General features: G+C 37.3%; 1 protein-coding gene across 4 annotated transcripts in view; it reads left to right on the forward strand.

Moving 5' to 3' along the window:
- The window catches only part of LOC127950965 (GREB1-like protein), a 52,170-nt gene that overhangs the window by 25,204 nt on the left and 6,304 nt on the right, over positions 1–20,662 (forward strand). For 3 of the 4 annotated variants that reach the window (XM_052548439.1, XM_052548438.1, XM_052548440.1), the window contains 24 exons: positions 680–856; positions 1,073–1,249; positions 1,878–2,054; positions 3,485–3,607; positions 4,124–4,240; positions 5,557–5,697; positions 6,387–6,497; positions 6,913–7,053; positions 8,307–8,492; positions 8,666–8,968; positions 10,224–10,352; positions 11,353–11,487; positions 11,582–11,779; positions 12,613–12,793; positions 12,883–13,072; positions 14,087–14,223; positions 15,612–15,951; positions 16,033–16,148; positions 17,138–17,388; positions 17,790–18,316; positions 19,339–19,441; positions 19,521–19,676; positions 19,936–20,081; positions 20,231–20,392. In XM_052548439.1, coding sequence (XP_052404399.1) covers positions 680–856; positions 1,073–1,249; positions 1,878–2,054; positions 3,485–3,607; positions 4,124–4,240; positions 5,557–5,697; positions 6,387–6,497; positions 6,913–7,053; positions 8,307–8,492; positions 8,666–8,968; positions 10,224–10,352; positions 11,353–11,487; positions 11,582–11,779; positions 12,613–12,793; positions 12,883–13,072; positions 14,087–14,223; positions 15,612–15,951; positions 16,033–16,148; positions 17,138–17,388; positions 17,790–18,316; positions 19,339–19,441; positions 19,521–19,676; positions 19,936–20,081; positions 20,231–20,392 — 4,424 coding nt within the window. The remainder of the gene's footprint in view (positions 1–679; positions 857–1,072; positions 1,250–1,877; positions 2,055–3,484; positions 3,608–4,123; positions 4,241–5,556; positions 5,698–6,386; positions 6,498–6,912; positions 7,054–8,306; positions 8,493–8,665; positions 8,969–10,223; positions 10,353–11,352; positions 11,488–11,581; positions 11,780–12,612; positions 12,794–12,882; positions 13,073–14,086; positions 14,224–15,611; positions 15,952–16,032; positions 16,149–17,137; positions 17,389–17,789; positions 18,317–19,338; positions 19,442–19,520; positions 19,677–19,935; positions 20,082–20,230; positions 20,393–20,662) is intronic. The other variant, XM_052548441.1, reaches the window with a different exon arrangement.

Consider the following 20,662-nt stretch of genomic DNA (forward strand, 5'->3'; position numbering starts at 1 on the left):
TAGAAATACCATTAGAAAAATAGACTGTTTTCTTTCATTGATTAACCAGCTGTCTTTGATTACTTAATAATTGATTAAGAGCACCTGTGCTCTTATACTGAAGAAAGTATACTGTGTATACTGAAGAAAGCGTAGATCTACCTTTTTAACTATTTTAATGATTGAGGCCAGCCAACTAAAGGCAAATTCTTTGTATTATTATTTTTTACAAAGAGTGCCTTGGAGTTAATTATCTCTCAAGAAAATATTTCATTTTACTCATGTCCACAAAAATTGTCAACTATGTTACTTATTAAACTACGGAGTCCTGCACATGGCATGCAGGAAAAAAATAGTAAGCTAATCATGTGCACGATTTACAACTTGGTTCCCTCGATTTATAAATTGTGTTTACAATTTGCTATTTCGTTCCCTCGATTGTGCACGATTTAGAAATCCAGAGAACAAATTAGTAAATTGTGTGCACGATTTACCAAACCAAGGGAACGAAATAGTAATTGTGTGCATGTTTTAGTACATCAAGGGAATGAATTAGTAAATCATGCGCACAATTTTTGCACGCCATGTGTGGGGCTCTGTACCAAACACCCCTGAAAACACGCCCTATAGATTAACTCGAATGCATGTGTAAGTGTGCATGTATAACAATAGCACACCTGTCTCTGGTTCTGCCCTCCAGATATTAAGCCCAAAATGGACCTGAGCATTAGGCCCGACCTGTCCAGCCATGTGCTGGTGAATTGCAAGTCGTCCAATTCCATTGAAGATATGGATGACGAGGATGATTCAGACACCAGCAGCCCCCCGCTCCCGTATCTTCAGGGCCCCCCTCCTGACGGCTGCTGCACTGTTGACGGTAGAGAAATTAATAGATTTATATTGCAGCTTCTGAAGTCATATGAAAGCATGGTGTTACGAAAAGAGCTATTTTTACGTGCCACGTCAGTGTCGAAGTGAAACGTATGGTAATGACATTGCAGAACTATTGAAAAACAGTGATTCATGGTGCGTTTAGTTACATCAGCACAGATCGCTTTTCATAATATCGCTGACCTGAGTCATCTGTGCCCAGGCTTCTGTCAAGCGGGAAAGGATCTGCGCCTGGTTTCCATGGCAACAGAGTCTATTGAGGTTCCCATGGGGTTTGAGCTGGTTGGTGCCAAATCTCCCAGCATCCCGGAGCACATCCTCGTCTGTGCGGTGGACAAGCGCTTCCTGCCAGATGAGAACGGGAAAAATGCACTTTTAGGTTAGTGTTCCAATACAATTCCAGGATTTATATAATTTGTATTATTATATAGTTACTAATTATTAGGGATGCACAGATATCACTTTTTCTAGGACAAGGGCGATACCGATTTTTGTTACTTTTCTTTAACGATACCTGTATTTTCATTGCATATAGAATAAAAAAAAAATTCTGGGTACAGAAACTAAAAGAATATGTTGTATAAACACCTCTTCTGTGAATTGTTATTTAAAATAAAAAAATCTGGTATTCAGAAGCAAAACTGAATATATTTTATTGCCTGATTAGGATGCATTGAGATGCACCGATACCGATACTAGCCCTATACTGCGCTCCTGTATTCACTCTCCTACTCATAAAAATGCTTCGATACTTAGCCAACTAACATTATACATATTGTTTTGGTTTCTGTACGCAATATTTAAAAAAAAAATTACAAATGCAATGATATCGGATATCGGTACTTGATATCGGCAAGTACAAAAAAAAATAAAAGTATCGTATCGGCCTAGTTCTGGGAAAAGTGGTATCGGTGCAACCCTGGTGCAAATCTTGGTCAAAAGTCTTTCTGAAGTGAAGTGACTGTCATTTGCAGCACGTAGTGATGCATGTCTGTGTGTTTGTGAAGGGTTTTCAGGGAACTGTGTGGGCTGTGGTGAGAAAGGGTTCCGATACTTCACTGAGTTCTCCAACCACATCAACTTGAAGTTATCCACTCAGCCGAAGAAGCAGAAGCACTTGAAGTACTACCTGGTGAAGAACTCCCAGGGTGCTCTGTGCAAGGGAACGCTCATCTGCTGGAAAGGTACCACACAAACAAATGGATTAAGATGTTGTATTTCAAGATGTTTTCCAAATGTAATTACTGTTATTATTAACTAAAAAAATACAAATACATTTTGGTTAAATATTTTGCTTCATTTTATACTGAAGTTAATTGATTCAAATTATATTTATTTTAAGTTAAAATCTGATTAATTAAAATATGTTTTTAACTGATAATTACATTTAATAATACAATAAAAATTTAAATTAATAAATTGATAATGGATGATTATTTACACAGCATATTTTTTTATTATTTACACAGTATACATACAATTATTTAAACATAATTTACACATTCAATTATTATTGTTTTATTTAACCAATTTTTTTTACGTATTTTCTGTACATTTCTCAACATTAAATAAGGCAAAATATTAAACTTAACAAATTAAATGAATCTGTTGGATTGCATTTAAAATGTATTTGCAATTGTATATTATTTTCAAATATAAACATTGATAATTTATGATTGCTTTCATAAAGGTTTAGATCAATTATTGACTGAGAATATGTTGTAGAATAGAATTATTTGAAGATCATTTCCATTGAATATTATTTTTTATAAATTAATAAATTGATAATTAATGATTTCTTCCATGAAAGATAAATCGTTTACATACAACATAGTAAACATACAATTTTTGGTTTCCAAATAAAATTTTCATTGTTTTATATATATATATATATATATATATATATATATATATATATATATATATATATATATATATATATATATATATATATATATATATATATATATATATATATATTTTTTTTTTTACTCTTTTGTTAAGTATTTTGTTAAGCAGTTTTGCTACATTTCTAAACATTAAAAAGGTAGAATATTAAATGTCTTTTCAAAAACAATTAGAATGTATATGCAATTGTATGTTATTTTCAAATGAAAACATGGATAAATACTGATTTATTTCATAAAGGTTCAGATAAATTATTGACCGAGAATTATTGTACATAGAATTATTTGAAGATAATTTCCAAATGTAATTATCATAGTTATTTTTTTACAAAAACACATTTTTGTTTTATATTTTGATATATTTCTAAACATTAAATACAGTTAAAAATAAAAAGCTAAAATTAAATCAAATCAAATGTCTGTTTAATTACAAATAAAATGTACTTGCATCTGTGTTATATTTTTAAGTTTACAAATCGATAACAAATTGAAAAACTTGAGTTCCGTTTAAATTTGAAAAAGAGATCTTACTCTTATTCCAGACCTGAACCAATGAAGAAAGAAATGCAATGGTCCCGATATATTCTGCATCCTTCCCATGCATGTATTACACATAACATTGTTACTGAACCTGTTTGATTTGAAAGAGACAGATGGTTCACTTGACATAACCTGTGCATTATTTATTTATAAAAAAAAAAATCCAGATTGTAAGACGAGGCCATTCTCGGGCAGTGCTTCTTCATCCAAGCCTAGTTCCTCATCCTCACTAAGCAGCAAAGAAAATGGAGACACAAATGGCCACAGTCCATCTCCATTCCCCCTCTCAGGTGAGTGCATGTGTGGACCATCAAATATTAAAAGCCTTGTCACACAATATTCAATTTTTCTCACGTCAAAGCACGTAATTTTACACCTCACAAGTGCAGCTCTGGAGCACATAAGAGGAGCTGCATCTGTCCAGTGGAGGATGACCATCTTCTGCTGGTCATGTTCTGTCCTGGGGGAGGGTCAATACGGGGGTAGGGAGGGAAACGAGGGGTGGGGGATACTCAGCATTTGCTGACATCTGGCTGGAGGCCACACAGTGTTTACCCAACAGTGTTTGGTGAAAGAAAGCAACTCATTGTCTCTTTCTTCCTCACAACACCATTCAGAAAGCCGTGCAGCTGGCAGCAGAGTGCGTCCATTAGCGGCCATAGCGAGCTTTTACAATGCACAAAATAGGTTTAGGAGAAGGGCTCATTATTGCAGAACAAATGGCACACATTTTGTGTTTAAATGCCACATCTATATGAGTAAAAAAGTAAAACTGCATTGATAAGAAGTTATTGTCTGATCCACAGACTCGCCTCCTGCCCGCATGCAATCTGGCTCATCCTCAGGGATTTTTGGACCCCCGGAGCTGGGCTTCCTCAAACCGTTGAACACACCGACCCACGGGACCAAGACTTTACCCATCGGTACAGGACATTGAATCTCAAGTAGCAAAGATTTCTCATGATACCATGCCATATATAGTTTTATATTAAGGTGCAACTTGCTTTTGCATTGAAACATTCAGTGCAAGCAGTTGTTAAAATATCAGTTCTATACATAATATTCAGTATATACTATTTCTCATGTTTTGGATTAGAAATTTAAACTAACCACACTGTACTTTCATTACATTAAACAGGCAACCAGTTATTATAAAATATATAATATAAAAGATTTTTTAAAATATTTTACTATTTTGTTTTAACATTAAATAGGTTCAAATGTTAAAGTTTAAAGTGTATCACATTAATTTAAATTGACAGTTTGGATGTTTTTGCAATTTTAAATTAATACGATGTTAATGTTTCTTCCATAAAAGTTATTAAATTGTTTAAATAGAATATAAAAGGCAAATTATATTTAAATATAATTTCCAAATTTAACTATCATTGTTTCATTAAAGAAAAACACATTAAACACAACAATAAGATTAAATAAAAATGTATTTGCATTTGTATTGTATTTTTTAAATAAATAAATGGTTAACAAGCAGTTATGGTCAACTTTGTGTTTCAGATGTTGTTTGTTTTCCCCCACAGAAGGATAGAATGAATCCCTTCTCTGAAGGTCATTTGTATTGGCTGCTTACACAACCCCTTTTACAAACACACACACATTAACTCGCTCCAAATCATCAATATAAGAGCAGAAATTCTCTATTAAGGGGTTTAATGTCAGCCCAAGCTTCAAGTTCCCTGCAATTGACATTTGACATATATGTGCTCTGTTTACGTGTGTCAGGAATATTAGATGTAAAAGTGGCCAGCAGTTCATTATCAATATGCCATCAGTTAAAGGAAATCAATAAACTGAGCCACGCAGGACCCATTCTCCTTCAGCTTTCCTCCCTATTGAATTTATATGTAGGTTTGGGGTGTTTGTCACCAGAAAAGTGGACTTTAGCCATTAATGTGTCACACATGACACCCCTCTGGGCACTTGGGTAATCCCTAAATACATTTTAGCCTGAAAAAAGTGGTTTACGAATGATGTATATACATATATTGTAATAAATCTGAATATTTCAGTGATTTCTACAGGATCTTTTAGAAAATTCAGCTTTGCATGACAAGAATGAATTGCATTTTAAAATTTATTCAAATAGAAAACAATTTATTTCACAGTATTACTGTATTTTTGTGATTCAATTAATGCAGCTTTGAAGACCGTGACACCCCGTGTGTGTAAATGGTTTTCCACACTGTTTTACTGACTTCCAAACCTATTTTTTGTTGTTCAGTTCCCACTGCCCTGCGAGTAAACAGTCTAACTAATGGTCTGAGTATAGACGGACGGTCCAGCCTACTGAGCCCACCTCATACAAACCCACTGGCCACCCCTACTCATGGCTATAGGGCCATAGAACCAGGAGACAGTCCAGGTAAGCATTAAACCAGCCAATCACAATGCAATCAAAGCTTATAGTTCGGATAGAAACATTGATGTCGAAATAGAGCAAATCCCCTTTTGAAAGTAACTGGTGCTTCAAATAATTGCATTATTTCACCACTAGGTGGCGACAGGCCTGTTTTTCATTGAGTCATTCATTCAAGAGATTTGTTCAAAAACACTGATTCTTCCTATAATTAAACAACTGAAATATTTATGAGTGAGTCACTGAATCAAACCACTTTTTCATAATATGTGACTCTGGACCACATAATATGCATTGCTAAGAACTTAAATTGGACCACTATAAAGATGATTTTCTCAGTATTTGGATTGTTTTGCTCCCTCAGATTCCAGAGATTTAAATAGTCGTACCTCAGCCAAATAATGTCCCATCCTAACACACCACACACCAATGGAAAGCTGATTTATTCAGCTTGCAGATGATGTATACATCTCTTCAGAAAACGCCCATGGAGTGTTCTGTGTTTGTTTTCCTCCCCCTCATGCTCCGTGTTCTCCATGACCTAGTTTTTCCCTCATGTCTGATTTTACAATCGTGCAGCTGATCATGCATATCATTAGTGGTCACACTCATCAGATGTTTTTAGAAGGCATCGTGAAATACACTGTGCATCTTGATGATAACAAGCACGTCCCACCCTGCTCTCTTTCTTGCAGCATCCTCTGCTATGTCATCCGGTCCTCCTAAAAAGCGTCACCGCAGCTGGCACCCCACGTCTCTCGTCCCCGTCCCTGTGCCAGCCATCCGGCCGCTGGCATGCAGCCCAGGTGGGTCTGACTTCATCCTCCTGATGTTTGTAAATGCTGCTTCATCCAGGCTGTCTATGCTTGGCCCTGAGTGGAAAACAGCCATGGATTTGATTACCTTGTTTTTGTTTTTAACAAGTACATGACATTTTCCATCCACGAGGATGATTTATTCATTGTTTTGATAGAAACAGGGGTGAAGGGTCATGCTAAAGCAGCAGATTGGAGGGTTTGTGCTTTGGAGATCTTTTCTCTGTGATCCTGTGGCTCAGTTATCTTGTCCTCAACATTGATTGGAGTGTCATGTTAACAAAGCATGGGACTGAAGCGATCCATCCAGTGTATTATCAGCTCTCCACAATAGCTTGACAGCACATTCTGTGTGTTCCAATAGAAATAAAGTACATACATGTAATGTTTTTCTCCTTGGTTCCAGGTTCTTTATTGTCCCTGACCAATCAGCAGCCTCCATCAGTGTCAGGGGTCATACAACCCCAACCAATCACAGCAGGAGAAACTGTCATCATCCCTGACAACCTTCTGAACTCCTCTGGGGTCCGACCAGTCCTTCTCATTGGTCAGTCTTCATAACAGGCTTGTGTATCAAAAGCTCATGTAGTTATATTGACTTTCATAGTATTTTTCTCATACTGTGCAAGTCAGTGGGGACCAGCAACAGGTTTAGGGTGAATGATTGGATGAACTATCCCTTAAATTTGATAAAAGAGTCATTGTAACAATCTTTAAATTCTGAATTTAATATTTTTTAAAGTATTGATTTTTTTCCACAATGCTTAAATATGTAATATAATAAATAAAAAAAAGTAAAGAAAAAAAAATTAAGTAGACCATGTAAAGACAAGTTAACAGGCTAGCAAAATGCTGAGGTTTAGATTAAAATGATCGCAATGTCAGATTAATTAGATAATGACAGTATCAGATATATAACCATATTAATTTACATTTAAGAATTTAAACAGACAGCAGAGTGATAAGACTGAGATTCAAAATAAAACAGCAACATTTTGTCAATTTAAATAAATATATAATTAAATTTAAATAAATTAAATCAGTATTAAAAAATATTTATATATATTTTTTTTAAATATATAAAAATATTTTTTAATGCTGATTTAATTTATTTAAATTTAATTATATATTTATTTAAATCTAATTAATCTGTCATTGCTATCTTTTTTATCTAAACCTCAGCATTTCGCTAGCCTGTTAACTAATAGATAGTAATTAATAGATATTTTTAACAAAACAGATTTTAAAGTACTTAATCTACATATTAAATAAAATAAATAGTAGATAGACAGAAAGACAAACCACGAAACCGCTCATTTGTTAAGACAATATTTGGCTATTTGAAAATCTGAGGGTGCAAAAAAAATCTAAATATTGAGAAAATCGCCTTTAAACTTAATTAAAACAAATTAAGTTTAGCAATAAATTTTACTAATCAAAAATTAAGTTTTTATATAGTTACGGTAGGAAATTCACAAAATATCTTCATGGAACATGATCTTTACTTAATATTCTAATGATTTTTTGTTGATCTAATTGTTTTCCTATATACCCATGTACCGTCTATACAAATATACATCTTGTGAATGCGTTTGTGCTCCAGGGTCACATATGTACATAGACAAGCATTGAAAAACATTGTTAAGAAAGATAGTATAATCTGAAATACTATTTTTCATCAGAAATAGGTTCATCACAGTACACAATATAACCAGATCTCGAGTTACTTCGTCTTGAAGTGTTTGGATGTGTGTGTGTGTGTGTGTGTGTGAACTTGTTTGTTTGAATGTTTCTCTCCAGGTCAGGGCACTTTGCCGTACTTCTTTGGCAATGTGGGTGATCTGGTGGTGAGCCCCCTGCTGGTGAGCTGCTATAAGGGCCGAGAGCTCAATGAGAAGACCCTCATCAGCCTGGGCATGTCAGCAAGCCAGTTACTCACCACAGAGACCATGATACTGCTCACACTGCAGTACCTCGCTCGGCTGGGTAATCAACACTGACACACAAGACATACTAATGCATGTCAAATCAGTTTTAATGCATGAACATGGAAAAGAGTGCACAGCTTCTTAAATGTCTTATTTCAAATGCATCTAGCTCAAGCAATGAGTGCTCTCTTTATAGTGATGTGACTCTTCCTTTTCCTGTGTTCAATGCAGGTACGGAGCAGATCCCGTTACGGGAAGAGTTCGAGCAGATCATACTGAAGGCCATGCTGTGCGGTCCGAATGGCCCTCCGGTGTCCCCTGCCCAGCTGCCCTGGTTAGCTCGAATGGAGGCCAGTGTGTCAGGGGGCTGTGTTCAGGTGCTGGTCAGCCACGGCTCTCTGGGCGAGGGCATCTCTGAGTCGCTGCGTTCGCTGAGTGAAACACCGCCGCAGCAGCAGCAGTGTCTGCCCAACTACGTGCTCATCATCTGCACCTCCAAAAGTGGAGCGAATGAGTTCTGTGTGCTAGTGATGGGTATGTTCTGCTGCTCTTAAAGACTTAAAGGAGTCATCAGATGCCCATTTTCCACAAGTTGATATGTTTATTTAGGGTCTTAATGAATCGTATATTACATACTTTGGTTAAAAGTTGTCAGTGGTAGTGTAAATAAACACTATTACCCTGTCAAATACAGCTCTGTTCACAGCGACCCATTTTAGTGCATGTCCCTTTAAATGCTAATGAGCTCTGCTGACCCCGCCCCCTCTCACGAGACTGTAAACTTAAGGCATTCATCGTAAAACTTGCTAACTTGCACATTATTAGGAAAGGTCAATTTGCAAAGATTCATAAAAAATCTTATAAACACTTTTTCTGGAGGTGAAGCTGGAATGATTCACGCGAACATAAACACATTTAGGTAGAATGGAGGATGCATTCCCTTCAAAAACAAACTTAATTCGCTTCAATGGCTAAGATGTCGGGAGTAAATGATGACTGCTATGTTCATTATTACATCCAACAACAGAACACCTCATTCGCTCAGGAGTCATTCTTATCTACCCCTGCTCCGGCGTTAAACAATGGCGGACTGATGTCGGCGTATTCAAGGCGGGTCTATGCTAAAACAGCAATGTCAATCAACAACCGTGGGAGGGGCCTTTGCACAACTATGTGATTCTGCCAAAAATCTCTCTGTGTGTCGTAGTAATTATGATTCAACAACCCGAGTTCGAATCTGCCTTTTGCCAAACTTTATTTTCTCCCTTTTCAATTCTCATATCACAAAAAGCTATTCATTTTCAATAAAAATTAGGGATTTTTTTTTTTAGAAAATGTATAAATAAAGTATCGGCTAGGTGTAGGGACGGCTTTATTGTCCCAGTAAGGTGGTGTCCATTTAAAATTTTCAATTAAAATTATAATTTACACTTAAAACATTATTATTGCATGCTGTTGTATAATGCAATTCATTACTGAGGTGCAGATAATTTCCACTATTTGCAATAAGTAAACAATTGTGTTATTTTAACAATGTGAATCGAATATATAGTTTTTTGCACTAGAGTAAATAGCATCAATCGGTAAGAAAATATGCTGCTTTCATTTAATGTAAATAGCATCTATTGTTATTCACACATGATGCAAATAGCTGCTGCCAGGGTTTAATATGAGTCCATTTTCATGCTATGAATGCCATTCAAGGAGTCTAAAGTCACACTCTGTTGGCAGCAATAAAGCTGAATGTTTTTGAACAAGGTGTGTCACTGTCTTATATTGTTTTTCTCAGGTAAATATCAGTCTCGAGCCTTGGCGGAGAGCATGCTCACTACCAATGAGTTTCTGAAGGAGATCAGCTATGAGCTCATCACCGGGAAAGTGAGTGTGCTCGCCTCACACTTCCAGAGCACCTCATTAGGTGAGTCTCAGTGGATCCAGTGGTTTCCATCATCTTATCATTGTCCTTTATTTAGAAATTGATTTAGGAATATAGATGTAAGCAGCCGATTTGTGGCTAAGCATGTAAATGATACATTGCAGTTAGTGTGGTCATTGTGCCCTCTTTGGTGATTTTAGGACATAGTTTAAAAGCTGAACTTAGCTGAGATTATAAATGATCTTTTTGACAATTTATGATTCTATGCCACAATCAGAATTAGTAAGTTTTTCTGTTGTTGTTATTTTTATAGTTGTCTCTACTGTGCATTTATCATTCAAACGTTTGCCGTCGATTAATTTTTTTAAGTGTTTTGAAAGAAGTTTCTTATGCTCACTAATGCTGCATTTATTTGATCAAAATACAGTAAAAAACAAAACAGTAATATAGTGAAATATTACAGTCTAAACTAATCTGTTTCTGAGAGAAATAACCCTAAGGAATCAAGGAAAAAGTGTTTCCTGGCCACAACATTTCAAATGTAATAAGCTGAAATTATTTTTTGTGCAGTGGCATTGACTTTATCAGTTGTACATTTACTGATCAAAAGTTGGTGGTTGATTGTTATTATTATTATTATTTTATGTTTTGAAAGAAGTATCTCGTGCTAACCAATGCTGCATTTTTGATCAAATATACAGTAAAAAGGTAACTTTATGAAACATTATTACGATCCAAACTAATTTTTACTATGTTCATATATTTGAAAATATTATTTATTACTCTTATGCCAAAACCAAATGTTCTGCAGCCATTACTCCATTTATTGTAATATGCTGATTAAGGGCTCAGGAAACAATTATTATTAATAAAATGTTTAATATGTTTGTGGAAACAGTGATGCACTGATGAATAGAAAGATCAGTTGAAGAGAATTGCACATTTTGTAACAATGTTTTAACTGTTACTTTTTGAAGATTTTAGAATTATAGCATGTGCATGTGTCTCCTTTATTAATTTGTAATTGATTGTGGCGCTACAGGCGACAACATGGACAGACAGCTGGTTCGGTATCAGCGTAAGCGCAAAGACCGCGTGGTTCAGCCGTTTCAGGGACATCTGACCGAGTACATTCACTCCCAAGAGGCCGCAGCCATGCTACCAGAAGCAGGACCAGGTTAGACAATGCTGTCTCCACACACCATGATAAAACTTCATATCTGGATCTTAAAAGTGCTGATTGATTGCACTTTGCATTGCATTGATTGCAGATCTGCTGAGTGAGGGCTTTCAGATACACCCTCCACAGCTGAGCGTTGCTCGCAGTCTGTTGTCTCAGGTGTGTGCCATCGCCGACTCGGGGAGCCAGAGCCTAGATCTGGGACGCTTCTGTAAAGTGGACTTCCTGATTCTGGTGCCGCCGTCACACGTCCTGGTTCACCAAACCGTCCAGCGAATACAACAATCAGGTACTAACCACAGCAAGTTTGGAGTCTCTAACGCAAACCCTGTAGCAACACCAACAGCTCAGATTTACGCTCATGTTCATACTACTAACTCTTGAACCGTTAAATTAATAATAATAATTGAACCTTGGTTCATGCCGAGTCAAATGCACACCAAACTTTACATTTCTAATGGCTAAGATTTTTCACAATTTTGAATGATTTGAAAACAGCACCACCTGCTGGTCAAAATTTTTAACGAATTATAAAAAAATGCTAATAGCTTTGTATTATTTTGGTTTTTGATTGACCAAACCATTCTTGAATAACGCGTCAAAGAAAATGTTAACATATTGTTAGTAACACTTATGATGTATGACTTAAGCATATGTGACCCTGCACCACAAAACCAATCTTGAGTCGCTGGGGTATATTTCTAGCAATAGCCAAAAAAAAAAAATTGTATGGGTCAAAAGTTTTCTTTTATGTCAAAAATCTTTAGGATATTAAGTAAAGATCATGTTCCATGATGATATTTTGTACATTTCCTTCTGAAAATATATTAAAACGTTATTATTGAATAGTAATAGGCACTGCAAAGAACTTAATTGTGACAACCTTAAAGGAAATTTTCTCAGTATTTCGATTTTATTTTTGCACCCTCAGATTCCAGAGATTTAAATAGTTGTACCTCAGCCAAATATTGTCCTCATAATAAACCACACATCAATGCTAAGCTTATTTATTCAGCTTTCAGATGATGTACACATCTCAATTTCAAGAGAGTGACCCTTATGACCGGTTTTGTGGTCCATGGTCACACATATTTGATGTTGTTGTCCTCATGTGTTTGCTAGGCGTCCTGATTGATCTAGGTATAGAGGACGCCTCATTAGCGCTGCAGAAGTCTGACAAGTATGTGGTGCGTCTGGACGCAGAGGTCCACACAAAAATGGAGGCCTTCATGAGGAAAGTCAAGCAGAACCCTTACACGCTCTTCGTCCTGATTCACGACAACTCACACGTCGACCTGACCAGGTGAGAAGACAACGACGAGCGGTTTGTAAAAGCGTCTGTCACAAACGCCCGTGTTAAGACGTCTCGTCTTTCTTCTCTCTCTCCGTCAGCGCTCTGTCAGGGTCGGTGTGTCACGGGGAGTTGCAGGGATTGGCCGACCGCGTGGTGAACTGTCCCGAGGTTCTGGAAGCAATAAACTTGCTGGTTCTGCAGGTCAGCTGCTTCCCGTTCACCCTGCAGAGCCGTCAGTCACGCATCAGCACCCAGAACGAAGTGCACTGGCCCAGCACTGACGACCTGGTGAGTGTCACTGACCCCAACAACAACTGGGAAGGAATTTAAGGAGGACAGATGAGACTGAAATGAGATGAGTGACAAGCAGTATGTGTGCACACTTCTGCTTGAAGTGTTGAGGTCAATAGTATGTAAATGCATGCTTTTATTCAGCAGAGATGCATTAAATTGATCTGATTATAAGACATTTATAATGTCAACGATATTTCTGTTTCAGATAAATGCAGTTCTTTCGAACTTTCTGTTCGTTAATAATCCTGAAAACAGTTTTCACAAAAATATGAATCAGAACATCTGTTTCCAACATTGATAATAATCAGCAGATTAGAAAATTCAGCTTTGTATCACTAGAATAAATTACATTTTAATATATTTTACAATAGAAACCAGTTTCAGATATTACTTTTTTACTTTTTTTATTTTTAAGTAATTAATGTGGACTTGGTGAGACTTCTTTCAAAAACATTTTAGTATATAAACACATTTCATGCACTAATTTAGCGGCAAACTGTCTAAAGGCAACATTTGACCATATGCAATTTAATTTAAGATTATCTTGAAGTTTTTCTCATGTTCCTTTTTTGTAGTTTGATCATGGGTCTCATATTTGTTTAATGTTAGATAGTTTAAGTTTTTTGGTTTACTATTTTAGGTGTTTTTGCAGTGGAGAGTAGCCATTAATGATTGCTTTCTTCTCTGGGATTAGTCTTTCCAGCACATTCTGTGCTCTGTGGCTCAGTGTCCAGGAAGTTTGTAACTATTAAAAAATCTTTACTGCAGCGGTTTCAATCAGAATTCACACGATCTGTAAAGCAATCACATTTCTAACACACTTGCGGTATGATATTAGTGACAGAGATTCATATTAATCCGACATAAAAGAATCTGGATTATTGTATAGTGACCTAGATGTGTTTAAAAGCATTTGCATGCAAGAATAAAAGAGGTAAAAGGGACAACGCTGTGCTTTGCTCAGAGAGGTTAGATGGATGTTGTTTTTCTTCTGTGTTCATGTGACAGCAGGCCGAGGCGTCTCCGAAGGACCTGGTCTACTTCGGGCTGAAGGACTACAGCAGCTCGCTGCAGTGGGGGGTCGCCAGCCCCATCCTCAGATGTGACCACGCTTTTGAGCGGATGGTCAAAACCCTGCTGGAGAGGTCAGGCCCAGATACACGTTCACTCACAATCAACTTTAATTATTTCTCTCTGTCTCTCCCTTTAATTTCTCTCTCTATAAACATTCTCAGCACAATTGTCACACACACACACACACACACACACACACACACACACACACACACAGACACACACACAGACACACACACACACACACACACACACACACACACACACACACACAGACACGCACGCACACACACACACACACACGCACACGCACACACCGCACACACACAGACGCACACACACACACACACACACACACACAGACGCACACACACACACACACACACACACACACACACACACACACACACACACACACACAGACACATACACACACATACACACACAGACACACACACACACACACACAGACACATACACACACAGACACAGATGCACACACACACACACACACACACAGATGCACACACACACACACAGACACATACACACACAGACACAGATGCACACACACACACACACACACAGATGCACACACACACACACACAGACACATACACACACAGACACAGACACACACACACACACACACACACACACAGACACACACAGACACAAACACACACACTTCACATGTGTTTTTGCATGTTTTGTATTGATGGTTGAAGTATGTTTTATCTTACTTCTTGTACTTGTACCTCTTTAAAAACTAATTTCAAAAATACAAGAACTTTTAAGAATACTTAAAACTGAGGATTTAAAGCAAATAACCTTCCTTTTGAACTGCTTTTCCATTGTAAATACATAATTACATACTTTAAGTTATTCTCAGACCACTGTTATTTTTCTATAAATGGTATATTATTTTAGTTTTTGTCTTTTGTTTTTATTATAATTTTTGTCATTCATATTTTTGTCATATTTCTTTATATTTCTGAATATATCTATAGTCGTTTTTGAGTTATTATAGTACATGGAATAAATCAAAATAAAATCAAGATATATTTCAACAAATGGTTTATACTCTAGAACGCATATTTTTCCCTGAATAAACTCCTAAGTAGCTGCTTATGTGTTGTAAGTAAATAAGTTGTTGTGTAGTTATGTTCAGGTATTGGGATGAGTTGAGGAATCTACTATATGGTCATGCATTAATATGTGCTTTATAAACAGCAGTATGTGAGTCATGTGCATGCTAATGAGCAGCTAGTTAATAGTGATTAGCACTCGCTAAAGTAAACCTTTATGCAACCTATTAAAATAAGATTTTTTTGTTTGTTTTTGTTTTAGTTAACTCCCTGTCTCAGATCCATGTCTATATTGGCAGCGTTTGTGCATTATAAACTATATGCATGTGCCGTCTCTTTCCATTTATATCTCTCTTTGTGTTTTATTTCAGGCATCCACATTTGCACAGCATGGTGATCCGCAGCTATCTGTTGATACAGCAGTACACAGAAGCCCTGATGGCCCTCACAGCGGCCCCGTCGCTGCGGGATCACGTGACCCCTCAGACCCTGGCCATGGTGGAGGATCTGCTGAGTGTCCCGGGCCGCAGCAGACACGGGTGCGGACACATGCTGCTGGTGCGTGTGCCCTCTCTGCAGCTGGCACGGCTGGCACAGGAGCGTTTGGAGGAGGCTCGGGACAAGCTGGGTCTTCAGTACCGCTTCGCCGTGCTGCTGGGGAGCCCTGCTGCTGAGATCAGTCTGCCGGTTCACTTCTGTGCACGTCTGCGGGTAAGAACCACATCCCCTCGAGAATATGGGCTGCTTAAAACCACCAGAAGAAGCCTGGAATAAACCATCTGTGCATTTCAGGCTTGGAAGGGCTGTAAGAACGAAGAATGGGTTCCACACACCTATGAAGATCTGGAAGGACTCCCGTGCATCGTCATCCTCACAGGAAAAGATCCTCTCGGAGAGACCTTCCCAAGGTACTGCATGTGATGTTGTTCTTTGTATAATAATCACTGAGAGAATGACATATGGTCAAAATAACAAATGTTTTCATTCGTGGTGATTGAAAATTAGGCTTATTTCAGCAAATATTGATTTGAAAACTTTTCTAAAGTTTAAACATTGGTATTGTTTTGTCTAAAAATGTATAGAAACATGGCATCTTTTTTTATTTATTTTATATATATATATATATATATATATATATATATATATATATATATATATATATATATATATATATATATATATATAATTTGTATTCAAATAGAAAAAAAATTACTTTAAGTTGTTATAATATTTCGCAATATTATTATTTTTACTGTATATTTGTTCAAATAAATGCAACCTTGGTGAGCAATTTCAACAGTGGAGTATATACATATATTTATTATTTTTATATTTTAATTGAAATGATTTCATTTTTATTTATTCATTAAATGTGTTTAAAATAAATTAAAACGAATATTTGTTAACTACAAATATTAATATTTTTTCTGTTAGTGTGAAAGTATTATTTATTTTTAGATCTAATAATAATAATAATAATAATGTATTGCCTTAAATGACAAACCTCTTCTAGAAATCAAACCTGAAGTTAAAGATGAAATCTTCAGGCTTACACTATATTTCAATACAGGACGTAAGTTAATTATCTGACATTACATGATCATATGATGGCCTTGATAAATAAATAAATGCTGCTCAGTGACTTTCAGTCTTTTGGTTTCCTCTTTATTTAGTTAAAAAGAGCACCTCCTGGCGGTTACTACAGTTGTTACAGCTACAGCTCGAAAATCTTCCCCCTGTTCATATTTTGTTTTAACTCTCCAGTGGCATTATTTCAATACAGTTCATGTTCATCTTTTTGAAAGACTATGCACCATCCAAAAGATCAAATAAAATCAGTTTTTCTGAGTTTCTGAGGGACACATGAAGAGTGTGTTTGCGTGTGATGTTTACGCAGGTCGCTGAAGTACTGTGACCTGCGGCTGATCGACTCCAGCTACCTGACGCGTACTGCACTGGAACAGGAAGTGGGTTTGGCCTGCTCGTACGTGACACGCAGAGTCATACCTGAGACGAAAACGCCAGCGGGCAGAGAAGAGAGACCGACAGATGAGGAGAGGATCCCGGGAGAAACAGCAGACCACGACGAGCTCCAGATGGATCTGGAGAGACCCCCCAGCAATGCCAGCGCTGCCACCAGGACCTCCGGTGAGGAACCAGGCTCAAACGCCATCGAAAGCACCCTCACTTAAAGATGCATTAATGCTTTCTATTGCAGATCTGCCAATCTGTCCAGAAATCAATCTCTGTTTCAACGTGTTTCTGCAGCGTTGAGAAAAGTAGCTAATCACAGACATATCTGTTGATTTCTTGAGTCAGAATCAGCTCACTGCTCAAACTGTGTTCTCCATGAATCATCTCATTATGACAAAACGTAGACGAGACTCTCTGTGCAGCGTAGAGAACGTTAATGAAAATAGCGTATCTTTGTGAGATTGTGATGAACTAAGCTATATATTATATACATATATATATAGTTAGAGCACCCTCACTAATTTAAGAAGCACCCCAGTGAAGGACTCTTCGTTCTCTTCCTCGTTCTCTTTCAGGCTCCACCACAGAAAACGGCGTCAGTTCTTCGGGTGTACTGGACAAAGCGTCCTCGCACAGCGAGTCGTCCAGCAGCCGAAATCTAATCAACTCTTGCTCGTCTCCGGGTGGCTTCAAACAGGAGTGTGACTCCCAGGCTCCCAGCTCTTCTGCCACGTCCTCGTTCTCCTCTGCCTCCTCCTCCTCCTCTTCCTCCTCTCCGGGAGCTCAGCGGCCGAGCCAGTCCACTCAGGCCCCACGTGAATGCAGCCGGGCACAGGTGTTCCCCCGGACGGCGGTGCTGTCCCGGGCGGCGTACGCCCTGCTGGCCCCTGAGGCGCTGGGTCAGCCCAGCTCGGCGTCTCTGCTGCCTCACGCGGATGTGTCCTGGAGCAGCCCGCTCAGACCGCCGGTTCCTCACGCTCTCGGAGGGGTGGAGATGTCCCTGTACTACCGCCAGTGGACCACAGCCAGGCAGCACCACGCCGACTATGACGGGCCGGCTGTGCCCCATCCCAGAAGACTGCTGCTGAGCGGACCACCACAGGTGAGGAGTATCTCAGTGACATCACTGCTGGTGCGGTGTGTGTGTCGACTATACACTCATCAAAATACAGGTGGACATTTTTTTTTTTTATTAAATAGACAAAAACAATATGAAATACACATTTAAAATACACAAAATATACACAAATATTTAGAATGAATTGTATTTTTTATTTTTTTCTGAGATTGAATATATACAAATACTGAAAAAATGCATATTTTAAATACAACGTCTAAAATAAAACAAAAAAGTACAGCATATGTTTTAAATGCATAGTTTACACACACAAATTTTTTTAAATTTTTTTTTTTAAATGTACATAATACAATTAAAATGCTCAAAATATTTTAAAAAGTTACTTTTTTTTAGAAAAGTTAAAAAGAATACACAGATAAAATACTCAAAATATTCAAAAAAATATATTTGTAAAAACTTAATGTACAAACACATGTACAAAACACAAAGTTCATGCAATGGATAAAAAACTCCAAAAAAAATATATATATATATTCAAAGGGATAGTTAAAAGATACAGAATACATAGTTAAAATGCACAAAGTATAAAAAAGTATGTTAGGTTAAGTATTTGAAAAATTTGTTAAAACCAGTAAGATACACAATTTTTTTTATTAAATATGAAAAATATTTCAAATACACAAAATACGCAGTTAAAATTCTTAAAGTATACAAATGGATTTTATATAAAAATTTAATGAAAAATAAAACTTTTGCATTCTATATGATACAATACAAATATATACATACAATATAAAATATTTTACATACAGTTCAATATTTAAAAGTAGTTGAAATGTAAAAAAAAAAAAAAAGAATTACCAAAGCATACAAAAAGATTTTAGTATTCCAAAGTATTTGAAACATTAAGTATTGAAATAATAATAAATAGTTAAAGTATACAAAGATACCCAATGTCTGTTTCAGAGCCACAGTGACCTATGTCTCATGCTATTTGTTCGCCACCAAGCATCCAGTGTCTCATTTCCTTTCTTTTTTTGTTTAAGGTTGGAAAAACAGGTGCGTATCTGCAGTTCCTGCGAATCCTGTTCCGTATGCTGATCCGCCTGCAGGAGGTGGACGTGTATGATGAAGAAGAGCTGGAGGAAGGTGAGAGAGTGCTTTCACATTACTCCACACGATGCTCTTCCCTTCACCTGTTTTAATGACCCTCAAATTCAATCTCTAGATGTGCAAGACAAATCCAAGGCTGCCCCTGCCAGTGGACCGCAGTGGCCTGACGTGGAGGACATCCGCAAACTGCCCTTTGACCTCTACCCCCGTGACCCCAAGTTCAGATACACGAGTCCAGTGTATGCAGACAGGATGCCAAAGACACTGAATGGTAGTAAACTGCTCTCTTAACATTCTTTTTTTAAAAACACTTTTAATGAACAATATGGTTTGGCTGTTATTGAATTTTGTAGTATTTGTACAGCTGGTATTTAATTTGTTCTCAATTATTTTTTACTGTAAAGCACTTTGTGACTCCTATGTGCTATTTAATACATTTTACTTACTTACTTTTATTATGGTGTGCCTACATGCCCATGAAAATAGCAGGTATGCTTATGTGCCGTTTTGCATCCTCGCATGAAACACAGGGGTTAAAACAGAAAGGCTGGAGGCAGAAGGGGAGCTGGCGAAGAGAAACACAGTGTCTGTCAGACTCAGCCTGTTTGCGGCCCACAATGCATTTCACCGCTGTGAGCAGTGCCACCATTACAGCGAGCCTGCTCCTGCCGCTCAGGTGAGGACATGTGTGATGCATTAACACTTAGTGACATATTTAAATGACATTATTACAAAACACCTCAAACATATGTGATAGCATGTCTAGACGGGTATATGGCTGCTGTAAGATGTTCTGTGTGTGTGTGTGTGTGTGTGTGATTCTAGCTGTCCGAATGCACCTTCCATGCCTTCACGTTCTGCTCCTCCATGCTGGGAGAGGAAGTCCAGCTGCACTTTATTATTCCTAAAGCCAAAGAGCCTCACTTCGTGTTCAGCCAGCAGGGCAGTCATCTAGAGAGCATGCGGCTCCCGCTGATCTCAGACAAGGTGAGCGACACGCTTATTAATAACAATCACTGAATGACTTTAAACGTCTGTCAAAGTAAAAAAGATAAAGAAATATCCTGATGTCAGGCGCACATGGATACCTGAGCAATGCAAAAAGTCCTGTTGGTTGCTGTTTTTTACATTCTGTTTTCTGGTCTTATTGCACAAGTTGTCTTAAACATACACAAAATATACAAAAATATTTAGAATTGATTGCATTATATATATATATAAGATAAAATAAAATATATAAAAATACAGAAAAAATGT

The sequence above is a fragment of the Carassius gibelio genome, chromosome B2 (assembly GCF_023724105.1).
Source record: "Carassius gibelio isolate Cgi1373 ecotype wild population from Czech Republic chromosome B2, carGib1.2-hapl.c, whole genome shotgun sequence".
Lineage (NCBI taxonomy): Eukaryota > Metazoa > Chordata > Actinopteri > Cypriniformes > Cyprinidae > Carassius > Carassius gibelio.